Source organism: Biomphalaria glabrata, chromosome 6, assembly GCF_947242115.1.
Source record: "Biomphalaria glabrata chromosome 6, xgBioGlab47.1, whole genome shotgun sequence".
Taxonomy (NCBI): domain Eukaryota; kingdom Metazoa; phylum Mollusca; class Gastropoda; family Planorbidae; genus Biomphalaria; species Biomphalaria glabrata.
Genome location: NC_074716.1, coordinates 36,417,217 through 36,435,506, shown reverse-complemented (window position 1 = coordinate 36,435,506; position 18,290 = coordinate 36,417,217). Strand labels below are relative to the sequence as shown.

The window sequence follows — 18,290 nt, the reverse complement described above, 5'->3', positions numbered from 1 at the left end:
TCTCCTTTCTTATCCTTTATGGAATCTAAAATAAAAAGCAGCAAACTTGGCTGTTCTGACATTGAGTTACATTGTAATGTACAGGTCTAGATCTAGTATTTCACATTCACGATAGAGCCTACAATTATGTGGGATTGTTAAAATACCTTTAAAATAGCCCTATGTGCACTAAAAACCAATCAACTGTAAATGAAGCTGCCTACAGATTATAGATCTAGATTCGTCACCAAATTTAGGAGAGAGTTCTTTTGAGATGAAAGTGAGAAGGGCGGAGGTTTTAATGCTTCAGCTTAATTTATCTCTAAGCATGATAAAGGGAATCAAACTGATGTTTCTTTACTTGCAGAACATATCTTCTGTGGCAGATCTAAAGCTACTGTTATAGTAATTGGCGACTAGCTGGGTTCCTAATCTAAATTCAAATAAAGAAATCAGGGGCATTCAAGGCGAAGTGTGTTTGCAAAAGAAAAGCTTTAATTATGCTGACAAAAATGATTAAATTCTTGATTCCTTGCGCCCTTCTTCAACACATCTGTTTGTTTTTTAAATCAACTTTAAGCATCAGAAACCAGAAAAAATAGCTATAACTTACAACAGCTATTCAGCAGACTTAATAGTCCAGCTTTTATATTAGAAACAAGTTGAATGACTAATTAAATCTGCCTGAAAAAAAAGATTTAAAATGTTTATTAGTGATTATAGATAATGCCAAAAGTTTTCAATGCTAACTCTGCAAAGAATGGTTTGAAAGAAGAAAATCTGAATTCTTTCAAAATGTGATAAAATATTTACAGTGTCTGGATACCTTGTAAAGAAATTGCCTATAAACAAATTTACTTTTATAGAATTAGATGTCACTGATCCAGCTAAGCAAAACATTACATCTGGTTTAGGTCTAATTTCATTTGTAACAAAAATTCTTATTCTTTTGAATGAATTTTCAGTTGCCGCTATTATGAAATATTATGCATTCTATTCTACTATATATTTCTAAGTTATCACTCACTCATTAATCACATGTTTTCTTAAACTGTTTTACTGATTCGCATAAAATTTCATACACAGGTTCCTTTTACCACCCACTTGCTAAGAAATGGATTTGATATATTCACTACCTGACCATGATTAATACCAAAAAAATGCAAGCTTTCTATCAAACCTTTGTATTTTATTTTCAGTATTTACCAAAGGGCTGCAGTCTGTATTAAGAATTTTTTTAAAAGCACAAAAATAGGACTTCCTTTCTTTTCACTACATCAACTCTGACTAAATAAAATTAAAAACTAATCCTAATAGCAGAAATAAGATATATCTATTGTCATTTCGCTACATTCAAAAGGGATAAAAAAAAAAATTACAATAAAACCAAATTGAGAATGAAAAAAAAGATATTTTTTTATTTTGAGAACACAGTACCAAAGTAAAGCTAGAGTGGGGAACTGGAATGTAGCATTCAATTGGGGCCTTTGGAAAATGCTTTTTGTTTTCTCTAGACCTGAAAAGTACTGAAAATTTTATCAATCGCCGGATGCTTAAAAAGTTAAAAGTTGTCATTGTTATAAAAATGGGCCGAAAAGTGTGAGAGAGGTTGTGACCATTGTCTGTGTGTGTCACTGTGTGTTTGTGTTGGGGTTTCACTGTCAAAATATGATCTAGTCATAGAGTGCACGAAGGACTAATTTTTTGTTGTGGCAAGGGGGAGGAGTGGTGAGTGATACTAGAATTAACAGGCTCAAAATATGAGCGTTTGTATGTCTCAAGGGCACATTGTAAACCTGATCTTTCCAAATCAAGTCAAAAGTCTATATCAGAGAAATAATGATGCGCTGGTTGAAAAAATCAAAATAGGGGTTCCAGAGAGTGAACATGAGAAAGAGAGAGAGTAGGCCATGAAATTTTACTGAAGCATATACACTAATTCACAGGCTAAAAATAGTATGTTAGGTTTATAGTTAAAATATGGCCCAGTAAGCAATGTAAAACCAGGCAAATTGTTTTGTTTTTGTTTTCCATGTATCAGATGTTCCTTTAGAGTTAAAGATAATTTACTTCCTAGTCCAAACCTCCCGCAGGATGATGGAGGATGGGAGTGGACAGGGTTTGAACCTGGGACCATCTATAAGTCCGATTGACAGTCCAGCGCGCAAACCGCACGACTAGACATATGGACACAACCGGTTTTTACTGCTAGTTTAATATAAACAAAAGTTTAAAATTCATTTTGTGATTATTTATATTTATTTTTTGTTTGATGCCCACTTCCTAATGAATCAAACTGTTATTCTCCATTGCCAGATTGATGATTTGTCTATAAGAGATAACTCTACGCATTGTTTAGTGAAAATAATAGCTAAACTGGCTTTTACAAACTCATCTGAAGTACAGAAAGTCTTTAATATTGTTGTGGAGAAAACTTTAGTCCCGCAAGTAAAGCAGGGCATAAGAAGTAAATCAGAGGTAAATGTATGAAGCAAAATAAATAATTAAAATGCTCCAGTTATTGAAATGCCACTTTCCAATAGTATTCTTTGTGCATTTTTTTTTTTTTTTCCAAGTTTTCAAACAAATGTTCTTAAATATATTTACATTTACATACCATTAAAATAGTAATATAATATTCTTAACTGTATAGAACAGATTACTTGATAAATAATTAAATGGTTGTCTTATTTTAAATTTATTGCTGAATGTATGCATTAACTCAAACAAATAAAACCAATTCCTATATTTTAGGCTGTCCGTCATGAGTTTCTAACAGTTTTACAGAGTTTGGTCAAGCATTGCCCAGATCATGTGATGTTTACTGGACTAAAAGATTTATGTGATAAGGATCCTGAGGCTGACTTTTTTGAGAACATTCGACATATACAGGTCAGTTTCTGTCAAGATATGTGTAGCCTTTTGTTGGTTAAGATTTTTTCATTTTGTAGTTCATTTTTCTTAGCTTGAAAATTTTTTATGAAAAACAACATTAAAACTAATTAAGCACAATAGTTGCAAATTAGTATTATTTATAAGCATTTTTGTTATAGCCACTCTAAGCTTTTACAAGTGTTTTTAACTGCTAAAAATAATCAAAATATCTTAATGATTTAATTGAAAGCTACTATGTCAATTATAAAAGCTAATTCAGAAAACTATAATAATCACATTTTTTTAAACAAGTATTTTGAAATGTGTTCTTGCTCAAAGCAATTTATCATAGAGTAATTTATTGCAAACTTCATATTCACTTATCCCATACAATAAAAGATAAATTTAGTTTCATCGAATATTTGAAATATAATCAGTGTTGATATTCACATAATCTATTTCTTATAAAAAAAAAAAACAGCATTTCATATTTGTGTGTCTGATCAAACAAAATGAGCCTCTTTTTTACCAATTTTAAATTTTAATAATGACTGGATTAATTTTTTTTTACATGATCTATTTCGATAATCTAAGTAATTAATCATAATAAAATAATAGTTCAAAATAAAAATGTAGATTGCACTTTACTTTTCTTGCCATAGGATTGCCAAAAATTAGAAATCAACAACAAAGTAATCCCCCTTTTTTTTATAAAGTAATCTGCTCATTTATTTTTTAACTGGTAATTTAGTGATCTCCAGTTTTTTGAGTATGTTTTGGAAATAATTCTATACATTTGTTGCTCATTCAGACTATAGGCTGATAATCTGAATGTAACAGCCAAATGATGAATTCATGTGCAAAGTTTAGTATATATTCTAATTGACTTTTTTTTTTTTTACAACGCTCACTCTCTGTCTGTGTGTCTGCCTGGCCAAAAGTTTGTATACATTATTTCTCAGACACTTAAACTCGAATCAAGCTGAAATTTTGCACAATTAATTCTTTAACCTGACTGTACAAGAATCAATTTTTTTTATATTTACCACTTAGTAAATTAACTATTGGTAATTAATTATTTTTGTTTGGTATCTCCAACAAGGGAAAGAATTTGTACTTTACTGAAGTGGTTGTATAAGCTGAATTAGTACCCTTTATAGGTCGTCATCATTTTCCTTTATTTTGAAAAAAACTAATATCTATTGATGGTCCACCTTAAATTTATATTTTTGTTTATCTCTATTTAAAAATGTGTTGATATATCACTTACTAAAGCATTTTAATTTGAACTAAACTTTCATTTCTCAACATTAAATTTACATTTAAACTTAGGATTCTAATTAATTAAACCATTTACATATTTGACTATGGCACTTATTTATGATATATGACTAATTTTTCATTGTGATCCTAGTTTTTTAAATATTTTTTTAAAATAGATCCATAAAAGATCAAGAGCATTAAGACGTTTATTCAAACACTTGAAGGACCACAGCTTTCGTCCAGAGATACACATGTCTTATTTCATTCCTCTGGTGTATGCATTTGTTTTGGACAGCAGCTACTCAAAGCATGCCAATATTCAGGATGCAGCTATTGATCTTTTGGGAGCCATTTGTAAACAGTTACCATGGCAATACTATTTGCAGCTGCTAAGATTCTACCTCAAATTGTTGCCTCACAAAGTTGATTTACAGAAACAGTTGATCAGGTTATTGAATAATTTTAATAAAAATTATATTTTTAGACATTAATTGATTTTGAATTACATTATTTAACAGTGCTTTTAGTTCTTACAGAATGATTGGAGTTATATTTATTTTCAAATGAAATTGTAATAATTTTATTTTGTGGCTGCTCTATAGAAATATCCGTACTTGTAATACATTTATGTTAAAAGGCAAGGTAATTCAGTACTTTCCAATGTCACTGAACAATGGTAAATATGCTAAAATTCCTAATGCGATAGGTAATTAACTTTCTAAATCCAAAGCAGAGACTACATTTATTTCTAAAAATTCATTCATAGATAATCAGAAACATTTCTGTCTTACCATTTGTGACCAGATGTATCTAGAAAGAGATTTCGAATGTACAACTGGAAAATGTAAAAATGTAAAATTACATTTGACCAAATCAAAGTTTATACAAGAAATAAATTTGCTGTTAAAAAAATGAATAAATTCTTCCAGTTCTGTACATAAAACAAAATAAATTTTGTTTAAATATATGACATTGTAGAGCTATAAAAAAATTTTTCTTTCTGTCTAGGTGGAATCTTGTACACCTTATTTCTCCCACTTCCCATTCTCGAATTATGCTGAGAATTTGCACGATTATTTATTGTTTGAATAGTTTAGTAGTGCCATCCTAGAGGCTCAAGACCTCAATTTTAAATACAGACTTGGATAACTTTTTTTTCTTGCTTTTGTAAAGGCAGTCGAGAAACCTTCTCCTAGATACCCTATGCCCCAAAAGTTATTAGACCATTGAACACTACCCATGCTAAAAGCATGAAAATTGTGGTTAACAAAATTAATTTAAAATTTCCAACCGTACAAATTTATTATTGTTAGTCTAGATCTATAAAAAATAAATTACATGATTGATTCAAAATAAGTTTTTTTTTAAATTATTATTATTACTTAATAAGGTTGTCATTGCCGGAAGTAGTAATGGATGTAAGCACTCCACTACCTATAAAATGCTTCCAAATAGCATGCGTCTCGAATAGCCTCTGACAACTAGACCAACTCCTGGCCTTCACATGTGGCTCAGATTTTGAGTCCGGCGGAACTGTTCTCACTAACAGGAGAAGGGGCAAAGGCGAATAAATCGGCGCCTTAACCAGTAAGCTTCGGGCAGGAGGGGCTTGTTAGCCATGGCTGGCTACCCACCTAGGAGAAGGAAAACTCTGAATTCAAACCTCTGTTGCCTTGCAGCTATACCCAATCATGGGAAAGGCTTCGGGAGTCAACCCTGAGGAAAAATCAGGAGCTGGCGACCCTAAGGCAGTTTGCAGCACCCAGTGCTACACTCTGGCAGAACGTGTGACGCCGCTGACCCCAAACTGTATCGGCACTGCCGTTTGTTTGGATACATCAGTTGCGTGGAGAGGGGGGAACGGATGTGTGGGCGACATCATTTCAACCACAGCTAATGCCCAGGCATTTGCCTCACTGAAATGATCCATAGTCGCTTCGTGACTGAAGGAGGCCATAGATTACTTAGTTAAATTAGCTTACATTTACAAAACCAAATGATATTGTTTTGTTAGATTATATTGAAATGTTGAGGTTGTACTTTTAAAGTTATTGATGACAAAGTTCCATTTAATGTATAAAACTTGGTAAATGATTTTTTGGTCCCATAAGAAACCTGGAATTTTGAGCCGTAGTGTGGCAATGCTATATAATAATGTCAATTTGTTTAAGGATTGTTTAAGTACGAGTGCAGTGTTTCACATGACTACGCAAACAGGTTGGCTGGGGGTTTAAGTTTTCTTTCCGTCTTCTGCATCTGTCTTCAATAATGGCTTTCCTTTGGGTCCTAAATGTGTCCTGCAGCCTTTGTCAGAGCTCTCCAACTGTCTCTTTCAGAGGCCATCTGCTGCCAGCTACTTGTGGTGCAAAAACATATTTTGTGAGTCAGAATGATAATATAAAAAAAGGAAGAAATGATTCAAAACTAGAACCAAGAATTTGAGAGGACATTTCTGAAGACTGTTGGAGAAATACAACCTTATGAAATCAGAATTACCTTTCTTTTTAATAAAAGTAATAAATTATCAACTAGCAATTTCAGAAAAGTTTGCCATTTCATGTATGAATTGATTGAAAGAGTTCCCAATTGTGTCATAAATCATTCCCCCATCATAAAACACTATTAAATAAAAATACTATTAAGTATTTTTTTAATTCTATTATTTTCATTTACAGAATTATTGTAACATTGCTTGATGCCTTTCATTTTGACTTGAGTTATTCTAAATATGTTTTGAAGATGACACCGAAGTTTGTGGACAAAACATTTATTGATGAAAAGGGTAAATAATTGATTTTACTTCAAATTTTGTAATGCTAAGTAATATTAAATTTAATTTCTTGAGGTTAATCTACAGATAATGAATTAGCTAAATTTGTTACAGACGCAACTGAGTCCCCAGAAGAAGTCTTAGTTGAGAATCCTGCTAATACTGAAATTGAAAATGACTCTCTTCCAATGGAAGTTGATTTGAAAGATGTGGGCATACTGAAAAACGAGATCTTAGAGGTGAAGAGTGATGGGAACATCCTCTGTTCAACCCAGGCTGCCACAAGAATCCATAAAACTATTGTAATATCTTTATTACCTCAGCTACATAAGATTATTACACAAAAGGTAATTTTAGTTTTTTTTAAACTCAAACCATTAAACTTTTACCTGTGCTTAGAATCCATATTTACGTAATGAATGTTCACTAAAGCTAGTTTGTTTTGGTATATTTGGAAATAGTATTTCGTACAAAATTTTTATTTGTTTTGTATAATTTATAAATTTCTTCCAGGAGAGAGAAAGGGAAATGCAGCAGGTTTTCCCCATCCATATTGGGGGTCTGTAGGAATGCTGCAAGCATTTTCAGTGTTTAAAGATGAATTTTTTTTTTCTTCTGTCTTCTACAAAGTCTTTTTCTCATAGTAAGAAGAAAGAATGTCAAAAAGGAGATAAATCATCCCTGCACACTACACGCCAGAGTTCCAAAAAGTCAAAATCAGGGAGGAAAGACACCCCTTTGACTTCAGATCAGAGAACAATGAAGATTACAATAAACCGTTCTTGTTTGAGGAACTGAGGGACTCGCTGGACAAATCACATAACACAGCGCCAGGAGAAAATGAAATCCATTATCAGTTCCTCAAGCATCTTCCCTAACCCTCATGGGTAATCCTGGTAAAAATATATAATTGTATATGGCAAACAGGCGCTTTCCCAAATAGCTGGAGGAAAGCCACAGTTTTACTGATACCCAAACCGGGAAGAGATGGGTCTGACCCAGCTAACTATCGACCAATAGCACTAACAAGCTGCATCTGCAAAACCATGGAAAGGATGATAAACAATAGTCTGGTCTGGTACCTTGAGAGAAATAAGTAATCTCCAACTGCCCTGCGTCTCTGTCTCGGCGCGTTTCGTACATCACCAATCCCAAGCCTCCACGTGGAGGCTGGAGAACTCCCCATGGACATAAGGGTGAAAAAGCTTGCAATGCAGTATATAGTCAAGCTAAAATCCAACTCCCCGAACCCTGCTTTTGACTCCATATTTAACCACACTTATGCAGAACTATACAACTGAAGGCCTAATGTCATACAACCTTTGGGCCTCCGAATGAGAGAATCCATTCAAAATTTAACCCCACCCATTGACCAAATTTCTAAAATAGAAACCCCACAGAACCCTCCGTGGTTGATGAACAAACCCAAATTAAATTTATCCCTTCTTAATTTCAAAAAAGAAAATACAGACCCAAGTGTACTACAAGTCCACTTTAGGGAACTGAAGGAGATCTACGGAGATTGTGGCACTATTTACACAGACGGATCCAAAATGGATGGAAAGGTTGCGTATGCCTGCTCCTTTCGGAACAAAACAATCTCCCGTAGACTCCCCGATGGCTGCTCCATCTTTACGGCCAAATTGCATGCAATATCGCTTGCACTTATGACCGTCAAAGCATCAGAAAGGTGAAAATTTATAATTTGCTCCGACTCCAAATCTGCATTGCAAGCTTTGGGGCAGATGAAGACTGACATTCCATTGGTACACAAGAGCCTAAAGCTGTTGGACCAAATAACAGCCGACTATAGGGTCCTCTCCCATGTGGGCATAGAGGGAAATGAAACCGCAGACAGAGAAGCAAAGAGAGCACTAAATCAAGCAGTGTCAGGAACCCAAATTCCCTGCTTGGACCTGAGACAAAGTATTGCCTCTGCCACCTATCAAGAGTGGCAGGATTGATGAAAGGCTGAGACTCACAACAAACTCAGGCAGATTGTGGCGGATGTTAGGTGGCGGCCCACATCTAAGTGTCTGACCAGGCGTGGTAGCACGACCATGTCCAGACCTAGGATTAATAATGTTCTTAACTAATATTAAAACACAGATTTGTAGAGGAAGATTCACATATTGTTTAGCTGATTCACACTTTCTTCTTTTAGCACTTTAACCAGGTTGCTGTTAGGTCCTGCAGATTTACCATTCTTCATCTGCTTGATGATGCTCTGGATCTTTTCCTTAGTGGGTGCACTGCACTTGATAGGCAGGTCTCTTGCAGCTGGTAGTATCTCTGATGGGTTTACAAGAGCTTGGCTTCCGAACCACTGGTCCTGGGTTCGAATCTTGGTGAAAACAGGGATTTTGAATTTTGGGATTTTTAGGGCATCCCTGAGTCCACCCAACTCACCGTACCTGACTCTAATTAGGGAAAGTAAAGGCGTTTTGTCATTGTGCTGGCCACATGACACCCTGTCACAACCATTGGCCAAGAAGCAGATGACCTTATATCATCTGCCCTATAGATCACAAGGTCTAAAAGGGAACTTCTACTTTACTTTATTTACAAGAGAAGGTCTATTTAGTAGCTTCTGGAAATGCTTGATTCACTGCTTCTTTTGTCCTTCTTTGTCTGCTATCTTTTCTCCATTCTTTCCCTTAACTGGTCTCTCTGGTTTGACAGATTTTCCTGATATCTTCTTGATGATAGAGTACAGGTCTTTAGTGCTGTTCTGAAGGGCTGCTTCTATGTAGTTCTGGGAAAAGGTTGTTCTGGATAGATCCACATGGAGAGCGAGCATAAAGGAAGGGTCCTGGATTGCAGATGCCATACACAACTGTAGTAGAAAAAAAAGTGAAAATGCAACGGCAACCTGTGGCCGCAGCTGTGAATGGCACAAAAGTTGCAATGGGGAAAGATCATCTCTTGAGACGTAAAATGCCATAGATGTAGTTTTGCTAGTCTTTTCTAACATTACTCTTGACATTTCTATCGGCATCTGCATATTCTTATTGTGCTTTTGTTGCTCTTGTTGTAGTGTTATTCACACACCTCTTTCTTCTCTCTTCTTTTCTCAATCTGCTGGAGTGTTGCTAGTGAGATCCACTCCTTGTGGGTTGACGTGGGGCACAGTACTTCTTGACATGTTGAGTTCACTATTTATCATTTTCTGCCATGTCTGTGCTATTGTGTCCTCTTCAAGGAGCTGAAACTTTTTGATAGGTTGATCTTGATTTTTTCCTATTTCATGCAGTCTTTTAACATGGGGGTGTTGTAGTGCTGTTGTTGGCTGGATCATCCTATCTAATTGTTCTTCCACCTCAGTTTCATTCGGGCTGCCAGAAGATGATGAGCTCTAGCTCAAACTCCTTGTTTTGATGTGAACATCCTGAAGAGAGTCATGGAACTTCTTCATGACACAGACATAGTTCTCTTACTCTTCACTGGCTTAGCACTGGATAATATCTTAGTTCTCTTCTTTATGTGGAACATGGCTGTTATAAATCTCTGGTTCATGTGTTTGCAACCCCGTATGAGCTCTCTGTACTTAGGGAACTAGAACTAGTCCATCTTGACGTGCTGATTCCTAAGATATGAGAGGTTGAACTTTTTCATCTTTGTCTTCCCAGTCTTGTGCCTGGTCCATATTTCCATGTATAGATGGTGGTGATGGTCTTCACCTTCCAGATAATTCTAGCTTTCACCCACGTCATACACCTTCCATCTGGAGGTTCATCTTCTAAGCCAGTGACATCTGTTGATTTGGTGTTTCTGCAGATGGTAGTTTTTCTCTCCTTTTTCAGCTGGGCTTGAGACTGTTCTTTTGATAACTATAATGAAAACCATTTTAGGCTAAGTTATAGCTAGGCTAACTAGCCTGCTTTACATCTAAATTTTATTAATTCTGATATAGTACTCTTAGTATCTATTGCCACAGTCATCCTCAATAGTTTGAGAGGTTTTCTTTAAAATTTTCCCAGGAGATGTCTTCTACCATTTTGTTTTAGTTTTTAGTTGAGAGTAATTCTTAAATGTTTTTATTTTTGTCAACCTTATTTTTGTCGACCTTAAAAATAAAAAGAAAACAACTGAAATTCTTCTCAGGCATTCTGGATTGAACGTTTTTAATCTTTGATCTGTCATTTTTATTTTCCACCTTTTTGTATAGGTACTGTTTTATAGTATGATGTATTAACTTCATGGTCTGAATATTTTTCCTTTTTTTATTGGTCACATTAGTAAGAACAAAGCATTTCTGATTTCCGAATTGGCATCTCTATTTTAATAGACTGTAATGTCATCTTTCTTTATTTCATATATTGGTCATAAATGGTTTTGGGATTAATCATGATGTGGATTTTTTTTTTTTTGAAGGAATGTTTGATATTCATAAGATAGGGTGTTATTTTCTAGACTTAGTGTATTTTAGTGTATTTTATGTCATAAATGTGTTTTTTTCCCATATTAGGCTAAAAGAGATGATGAACACAAACTGGTCAAATCAAAATATCCTGAAGATGAAGAAATCTTGCGTGTTCCTATTGCACTAGCTATGATCAAACTTTTACAAAATTTACCAAAAGGAACTTTAGAAAATAGACTACCAGGGTGAGTTATGAAAGATATTAAATTAAATAGACTTTTGCAACTGGAAAATATTTGCACATTAATTTGATATCTCTATTTACATGTAAACATTTAGTTTTTATATTTCAGTATCATTTTGAAAATTTGTAACTTTCTCCGATGTCGGTCACGAGATGTGCGAACTACAGCTAGAGAAACTTTAGAAAAAGCTGTCTTGTCCTTGGGATCTCATTACTTCCCATTTATAATCAAAGAAATGAAAAGTATACTTACAAGAGGATATCAGGTATAAACATTCTAAAAAAATCATAGAAAATAATATTAATTCAATTTTTTCCTCTTTATCAAAATCTTGAAGCAGGATATTTTTAGATGTAGAAAAAAATGAACTTATAATGTAAATTTTTTACACATGAATTAATAACTTTGTAAATATATTACCCATTAGTAAAGGAAACTGTAGTAATAAACTATTATCATGAATCTTGTTTTCATAGTACTATGCTTTTATGTTACTTGATATCATATCCTACTTTTACACAAGCTCAGTGTTTGAGTCTTTTTTTTTTTTTTCTACGTTCTGCTCCATAATGGTTAGGTTAGACCTTGTACAGAAAAATTAAAGTATCTTTGTTAAATGTTACTGTTGTTATTGTGTTAGGGGCTGTTGTGAAATGTATAGTGTTGTATGGACCAACTACGACCTGCAGGAGAACAAAATGATGGCTGTTTATAAGAACTAAAACATGTCTGAAATAAATTTTTTCAGATAGTTGTAACACATGCTAGTTATATTTTACAAAGAGAATTAGATGAATTGCAGAAATGGGAATCAAATTGGAGCATGTCTTTCCACCCAGAAAAATGTCAGTTATTAAGAGTAACAAAAACACTAAAACAAATTAATTCCACTTATCTTATTCATGGTAAACCAGTAACACAGACTTAAAACGCAAAATACTTAGGTGTCATAATAAGTGAAAAACTGTCATGGAATCCCCATATTGATGAAACTATCTAAAAATCAAACAAAGCATTAGGGTTTATTAAAAGAAATTTTTATAAATCAAATAAGAACATAAAACTAAAATGTTATTTAACCTTGGTTAGGCCAATAATAGAATATGCATCCTCTGTTTGGGACCCTCAACTCAAGAAAACATTAACACCACTAGTAAAATCACTAAATTTAGAAAGCCTTCAGGATAGAAGACTCAAAAGTAAAGTAGCAATTATGCATGAAACACTGAACCATAATCTTCAAATACAAAAACAAAATCTAATAAAATACTCAGAAAGACACAAAGATAAAGGCACATTCCTCGTTCCATATACTAGGACAAATTTGTACAAATGCTCCTTCTTCCCTAGTGCTATTAGAGCATGAATGGGTTGCCTGAGCTAGCTAGGAAAACCAGTGACTTGGCAGAATTTAGTTCATTGGTTAATATGCATGACGCATAGGATGTAATAATCTTTTTTGAAGTAATGTCTATAAGATAGATAAGATACAGCATTGCTGATAGTAATTAAACACTTTCTGATGTAGAATTTGTTAAACAATGTATGATTCAAAAGTTGAATCTTGATAAATTGTAACATCTACTTTTGATTCGAGGAATCAATAGATAAAAAATAAAATGTACATCACAGTGAAACTAAATATTAGTAGCTTAATACGTAATGAACATTATTTCTAGCTTGCAGTCAATAAATTAGCTGCCGCCTCTTTTGGTTGATCTATAAAACTTGGGAAAACAAAATTCATGTTGCAGAAGTCACCTAATAAAACCTACTGAGCCCCAAAGACCACTTGTAAATAGACACCCCCTTAATGTGGTAAACCACTTCACGTATCTTGGAAGCCTGGTGTCAATGTAGTATCGCTTTCATAAGAAGTTGATAACCTTCTGGCCAGAGACAGTAATGCTTTTGGATGCCACCAGGGAAAAGTTTGGCAGAATGCATCGCTCCGCCTGCCTAAAAAAATCATAAGTGTTTTCCAGGCAGTGGTTCTCTCAACCCTTCTATATGCATCAGAGACATGTAAATCATTTCAATGTTTATGTTGAGGTATTCAAAATGTTTACCCATTCTCAATCTGGATTTGTTGTTTTTGTACTACACATATCTGCGCATATCGAAAAAAATATCCTTTAGCTAATGATGAATAATGTTATTTTAATTTTTTTTTTACTACATAAACCACTATTCATATAGTTTTGTTTTTTTTAGCTACACATTCTTAGTTTCACAACTCACTACTTACTCAAGAGTCTTGTAAACACAGTGATCCCTGGTGACCTTGACCCTTCTTTAAATATCCTGCAAGACATATTCTACTCAGAAATATTTGGCCAGGTAGCTGAGGAGAAAGAAGTAGCTGCCATAAAGGCCAAGTATTTTGAGGCTAGATTTATCAAGGGATATGATGCTTATGAACTTTTGGCCAAATGTATTTCTGCAGGATGTATAGATCAATTGGTACATCCAATAAAAATGGTAAGCTCTTAGATAAAATTTCTTATTCAGTTTTCCTGACTATAAAATTTAATGTACTTACTGTTTTATTTAAGTTTGAATATAGCCACACATCTTTGCCCTACCAGTTAAAAAGCCCATAAGGATAAAATGATTTTACTTTGTCTCCTTTATAGCATGGCTTAACCCCCAACAACTGCAGACTTCGAAATCTTATTAGAAAGAGAAAAGCCAGACTTAATTGTAAGAAAAGAAACATGGCTAAATCCTGAAATTTATAACTCAGAAATTTCCATAATGATTAAATAAGTTTTCAGGAAAGATAGGACAAAGATCATTAAGGAATTCTGTTAGATATAAAAAAAAAAACAAAAAACTAATAGTAGAAGAAATTACTTTACCGAATTAAAACAATATTGAATTTCACCTTCACGTAATCGTTAGTCTGTGCACCACACAAGATCTGTCAACCTTCTTTCTCCATTCCTCTTTGTCCTATGTCTTGGATAAAATTTCATTCACTGACAGGCCTGTCCATTCTTTGATGTTGTCTTCCCATCGATTTCTCTGTCTTCCTCTTCTTCGCTTTCTCTGTATTCCTCTTCTTCGCTTTCTCTGTCTTCCTCTTCTTCTTCTTCCTGGTACTGTTCCCTGAAGGAAGGTCTTTGCTAGCTCTGAATATTGAATCAACATTTTGCAAAATTAAAACCACCTGATCAATAAATTATAAGTACTTCAAGGAAAACATAAAAATACAGTGTTTTTTTTTTTATTACAAAGCTTATATCAACTCACTTCGTCTGTCAGGTAAAAATTGTTTACATGTTATTTCTACCACTTCCCATTCTCAGATCAAGTAGTAACTTTGCAAAATTATTCATTGTCCCCAACAAAACATGAAAATGAAAAAAACAACAACCAATTATTAATTAATTATTGCTAAATAATAAATTGTTTGTGATATTGAAAAGGGGAAATACATCTTACAGTATTGAGAGATAGTGTGTAAAGGTACAGCTCTTTCCTTTTACATAAACTCTTTTTTTAAATATCTTTTTATATTCTGTTTGTTGTCATGGGTTACTTTAATCTTCCTGATTTTTATTTAAAAAAACATTGACCATAGACTAACATCAAAACCTTAAGGATTTAAATTAACTATTTATGGAAACAATCTAAGAGCAATCTTGGGCCTGCTACTTTTTCTGATGTACATAAATTATCAACCAAATTGCAATAATAATGGCAATGTCTTCTATTCCAATGATTCACATACCAAATTCCAATATTTCAGGAACAATTGTTAGATAATTTACAGATGATTGCTTAATATATAAAACAATAAAAATAAGACAAAGTATTGAAATTTTGCAAAGATAATTAGAAGAATGACAGTAATTGGAATCGGATTGGAGCAAGTCTTTCCACCTAGAAAAAATGTCAACTATTAAGAGTAACATAAAAAGCTAAAACAATTACAAACTACTTATCTTTTTCGACTAAAAACTAAATATATAGATAATATAATAAATAAAAAGTTATCATAGAATTTCCATATTGACAAAATTATTTAAGAAATCAAACAAAGCATAAGGGTTTATTAAAAGATTTTTAGAAATCAATGCGTTCTCTGATTGGGCCCCCTCAAGGAAACCTTGTGAGATTATAACAAATATTTATATTTGACTAGAGTAACACCATTCATTAAATTTAGAAATTCTCCAGGACGGAAGCTAAAAAGTAAAGAAGCAATAATATATACAACACATATATATTTACAAATACAAAAACAAAACCTATTAAAATACTCAAAAAGACAATGTTAAATGCACATATCTTATTCAAATACTACGACAAATTTGTACAAGCTCTTCTTCTCTAGTACCATGAATCAGTGAGGAAAAAAATAAATAATAAATAAGTCACTGTAGCATACATGACTAGATTGGCACATGGATATGCATAGGATGTAATTATCTTCTTTTTTGAAGTAACATCTCTAATTTATAAGATAGGAAAAGACCCCCCACCACCACCTTATACAAAAAACCCACAAGCATTCTGAATATTTGCTCTTTAGTTCTAGGTCTAGCTTGATAAAATACATTTGCTTTGCCTTCCCCGATATAACAGGCATTCCCTTACATAATTAAGTTTAGCCAGTAGTTACTTTACTTAAGAAAGTTTATTCTACAGATTTTGGAAACTACACACAGTCAGCGTACTGCAAATAAGGTAGAGATTTTACTGAGGAAAGTAGCTGATGGCCTGATGGCTAATAAAAGCATTCCCTTGCAGACTATGATGGTATTTATTCACTCTCTCACTGCAACGCTGGTTAATGAAACAAAGCCAGAAATATTGTAAGTGGTCAGCAAATATATTTTTAGCTACAAAAACAATAAATTATGATTTTTTTATAATACTCTAGCAATTTCACATCTTTATGTAGACCAAAAGAAGATGAAAACAATGAGAACAACTCAAAAGCGAGAAGACCAGATAGTTGTCTTCTCCTTTCTCATCCTTTACTACGTGGAGGTATGAAGCCAAAAACAAGCAAAAGGACAAACATTCATATTCTGGTTGAATTTGGTTTACAGGTAAATCGTACAAATTTGTTTCTAATATAGGTTTAGACAGTGCTTTTTTTTTTTTTTTTAAAAGGTGCCAGTACTCAGTAATGGATTGCCTAACTTTTAACTACTAATAAATTAAATAATAAACATTATAATACAAGAAAAATAATAATTTTTTCTCCACATTGAAAAAGGTGCCGGTACACTGTATTGGTGCGTACCATCAGAAAAAAAGCACTGGTTTAGAAGCATAAAATTGAACTATAAAATAATGAAATTCAAATTGCAATTAATGCAAATACTCTTTGATATATTTTTTTAAAGGGTTGTGCAAGTGTCCTGTGTGTTTGTGTGTGTATATATGTATAATCAATTAATTTTCCCTTTTATTTGTACACTCATAAAAAAGTGTGATTTTAACTCTGCCTTTAGCATTCCATGCAATATATCCTTCCACTGTTTTTCTTCTTTAATCATAGCAATGACTTCCTTGTCAATTGTATTTATAGCCGGATGTTGTTGTTTTCCAATCCAGAGGAATTCTTCAAACGTCTTTTAATATTCAAATATGGGACTACAGCTTCTTTTACAGAAAAATGAAATAACACCATAATCTTCTATGGCCACTTATTTACTTTCCAATTCTAGAAAATTTACATTAATTACATGTGGGATTTCAATAATATTTTATGCCTGAAGAATTTCATCATTTGTTAAACATTGACTATTGGTTGGCATCGTGATATTACAGTGCTAGCTACAAATTCAATAGATCTGATTGAAACATTTTTTAATCAAAGCAGTGTTTCTATACATTCATGCAGTTGGCTGGGTTTATGCTGAAGGCTTTCTTTGTCCGCGTTGTGAGCACTTTCCTTCCCTTAATTGGCCATACAGGAGTCGTTTAGGGATGGGGCGGTCTTCCATTCTGCAGATGTGTCCTGCCCATCGCAATTGGAACTGCATCAAAATTGTGTAGATACTTTCCAGACCCGCTTTTTGAATTACTTCAGTGTCTGGTATTTTTTCTCAGTTTTTTTGCATGTTTTTTGTACACTGTCCACATTTCTGAGGCATAGAGCAATGTAGGAAGGATGACAGTTTGATAGACCCCTATCTTTGTATTTGTGGTGATTCCTCGTCTGTTCCAGACATTTTTACACAGTCTGCCATAGGATGCACAAGCCTTGGCGATACGCATTATCGATCTTTCTGTTTCTGTCCACTGCATTATATCATGTCCATTTATCTTGATGCTTGAATCCAAGTAGGCTTTCCCTGGAGCAGGCAAATATAAGACTTCAGTCTTTTTAGTGTTAATAATAAGGCCAAAGTCTGAACATGCTCTTGAGAAGTCACTGATGATGCTCTGCAGATCATTTTCAGAGCAGTCATTTAGGGCACATTCGTCAGCAAATAACAGGTCCCTTACTGCTGATTTTATTTTTGATTTTGTTATGAGCCACCTCAGGTTGAATAGGTCACCATTAAATCTGTATGTTATATTTATCCCATTGTTTTCTCTATTTGTAAATGCATCTGTCAGCATAGCAGAGAACATAATACTGAACAGTGTGGGTGCTAGGACACAGCCTTGTTTTAAACCGTTTGATACTTCGAAGGGCTCTGAGGATTCTCTACTTTCCGGGATATGAACCTTCATGCCATCGTGAAATAGTCTCACCATGGATATGAATATTTTGTGGACATCCATACTTTGACATGATTTTCCAGAGTCCTTCTCTGCTAACAGTGTT

At 33.7% G+C, this 18,290-nt stretch overlaps 1 protein-coding gene across 1 annotated transcript in view; it reads left to right on the top strand.

Moving 5' to 3' along the window:
* Positions 1-18,290, top strand: part of LOC106067654 (small subunit processome component 20 homolog) — a 144,990-nt gene that overhangs the window by 78,757 nt on the left and 47,943 nt on the right. The window contains exons 38-47 of the mRNA XM_056031514.1: positions 2,296-2,457; positions 2,734-2,871; positions 4,293-4,564; positions 6,792-6,898; positions 7,001-7,233; positions 11,355-11,494; positions 11,603-11,759; positions 13,709-13,975; positions 16,151-16,317; positions 16,407-16,557. Of these exons, the coding sequence (XP_055887489.1) occupies positions 2,296-2,457; positions 2,734-2,871; positions 4,293-4,564; positions 6,792-6,898; positions 7,001-7,233; positions 11,355-11,494; positions 11,603-11,759; positions 13,709-13,975; positions 16,151-16,317; positions 16,407-16,557 (1,794 nt within the window). The remainder of the gene's footprint in view (positions 1-2,295; positions 2,458-2,733; positions 2,872-4,292; positions 4,565-6,791; positions 6,899-7,000; positions 7,234-11,354; positions 11,495-11,602; positions 11,760-13,708; positions 13,976-16,150; positions 16,318-16,406; positions 16,558-18,290) is intronic.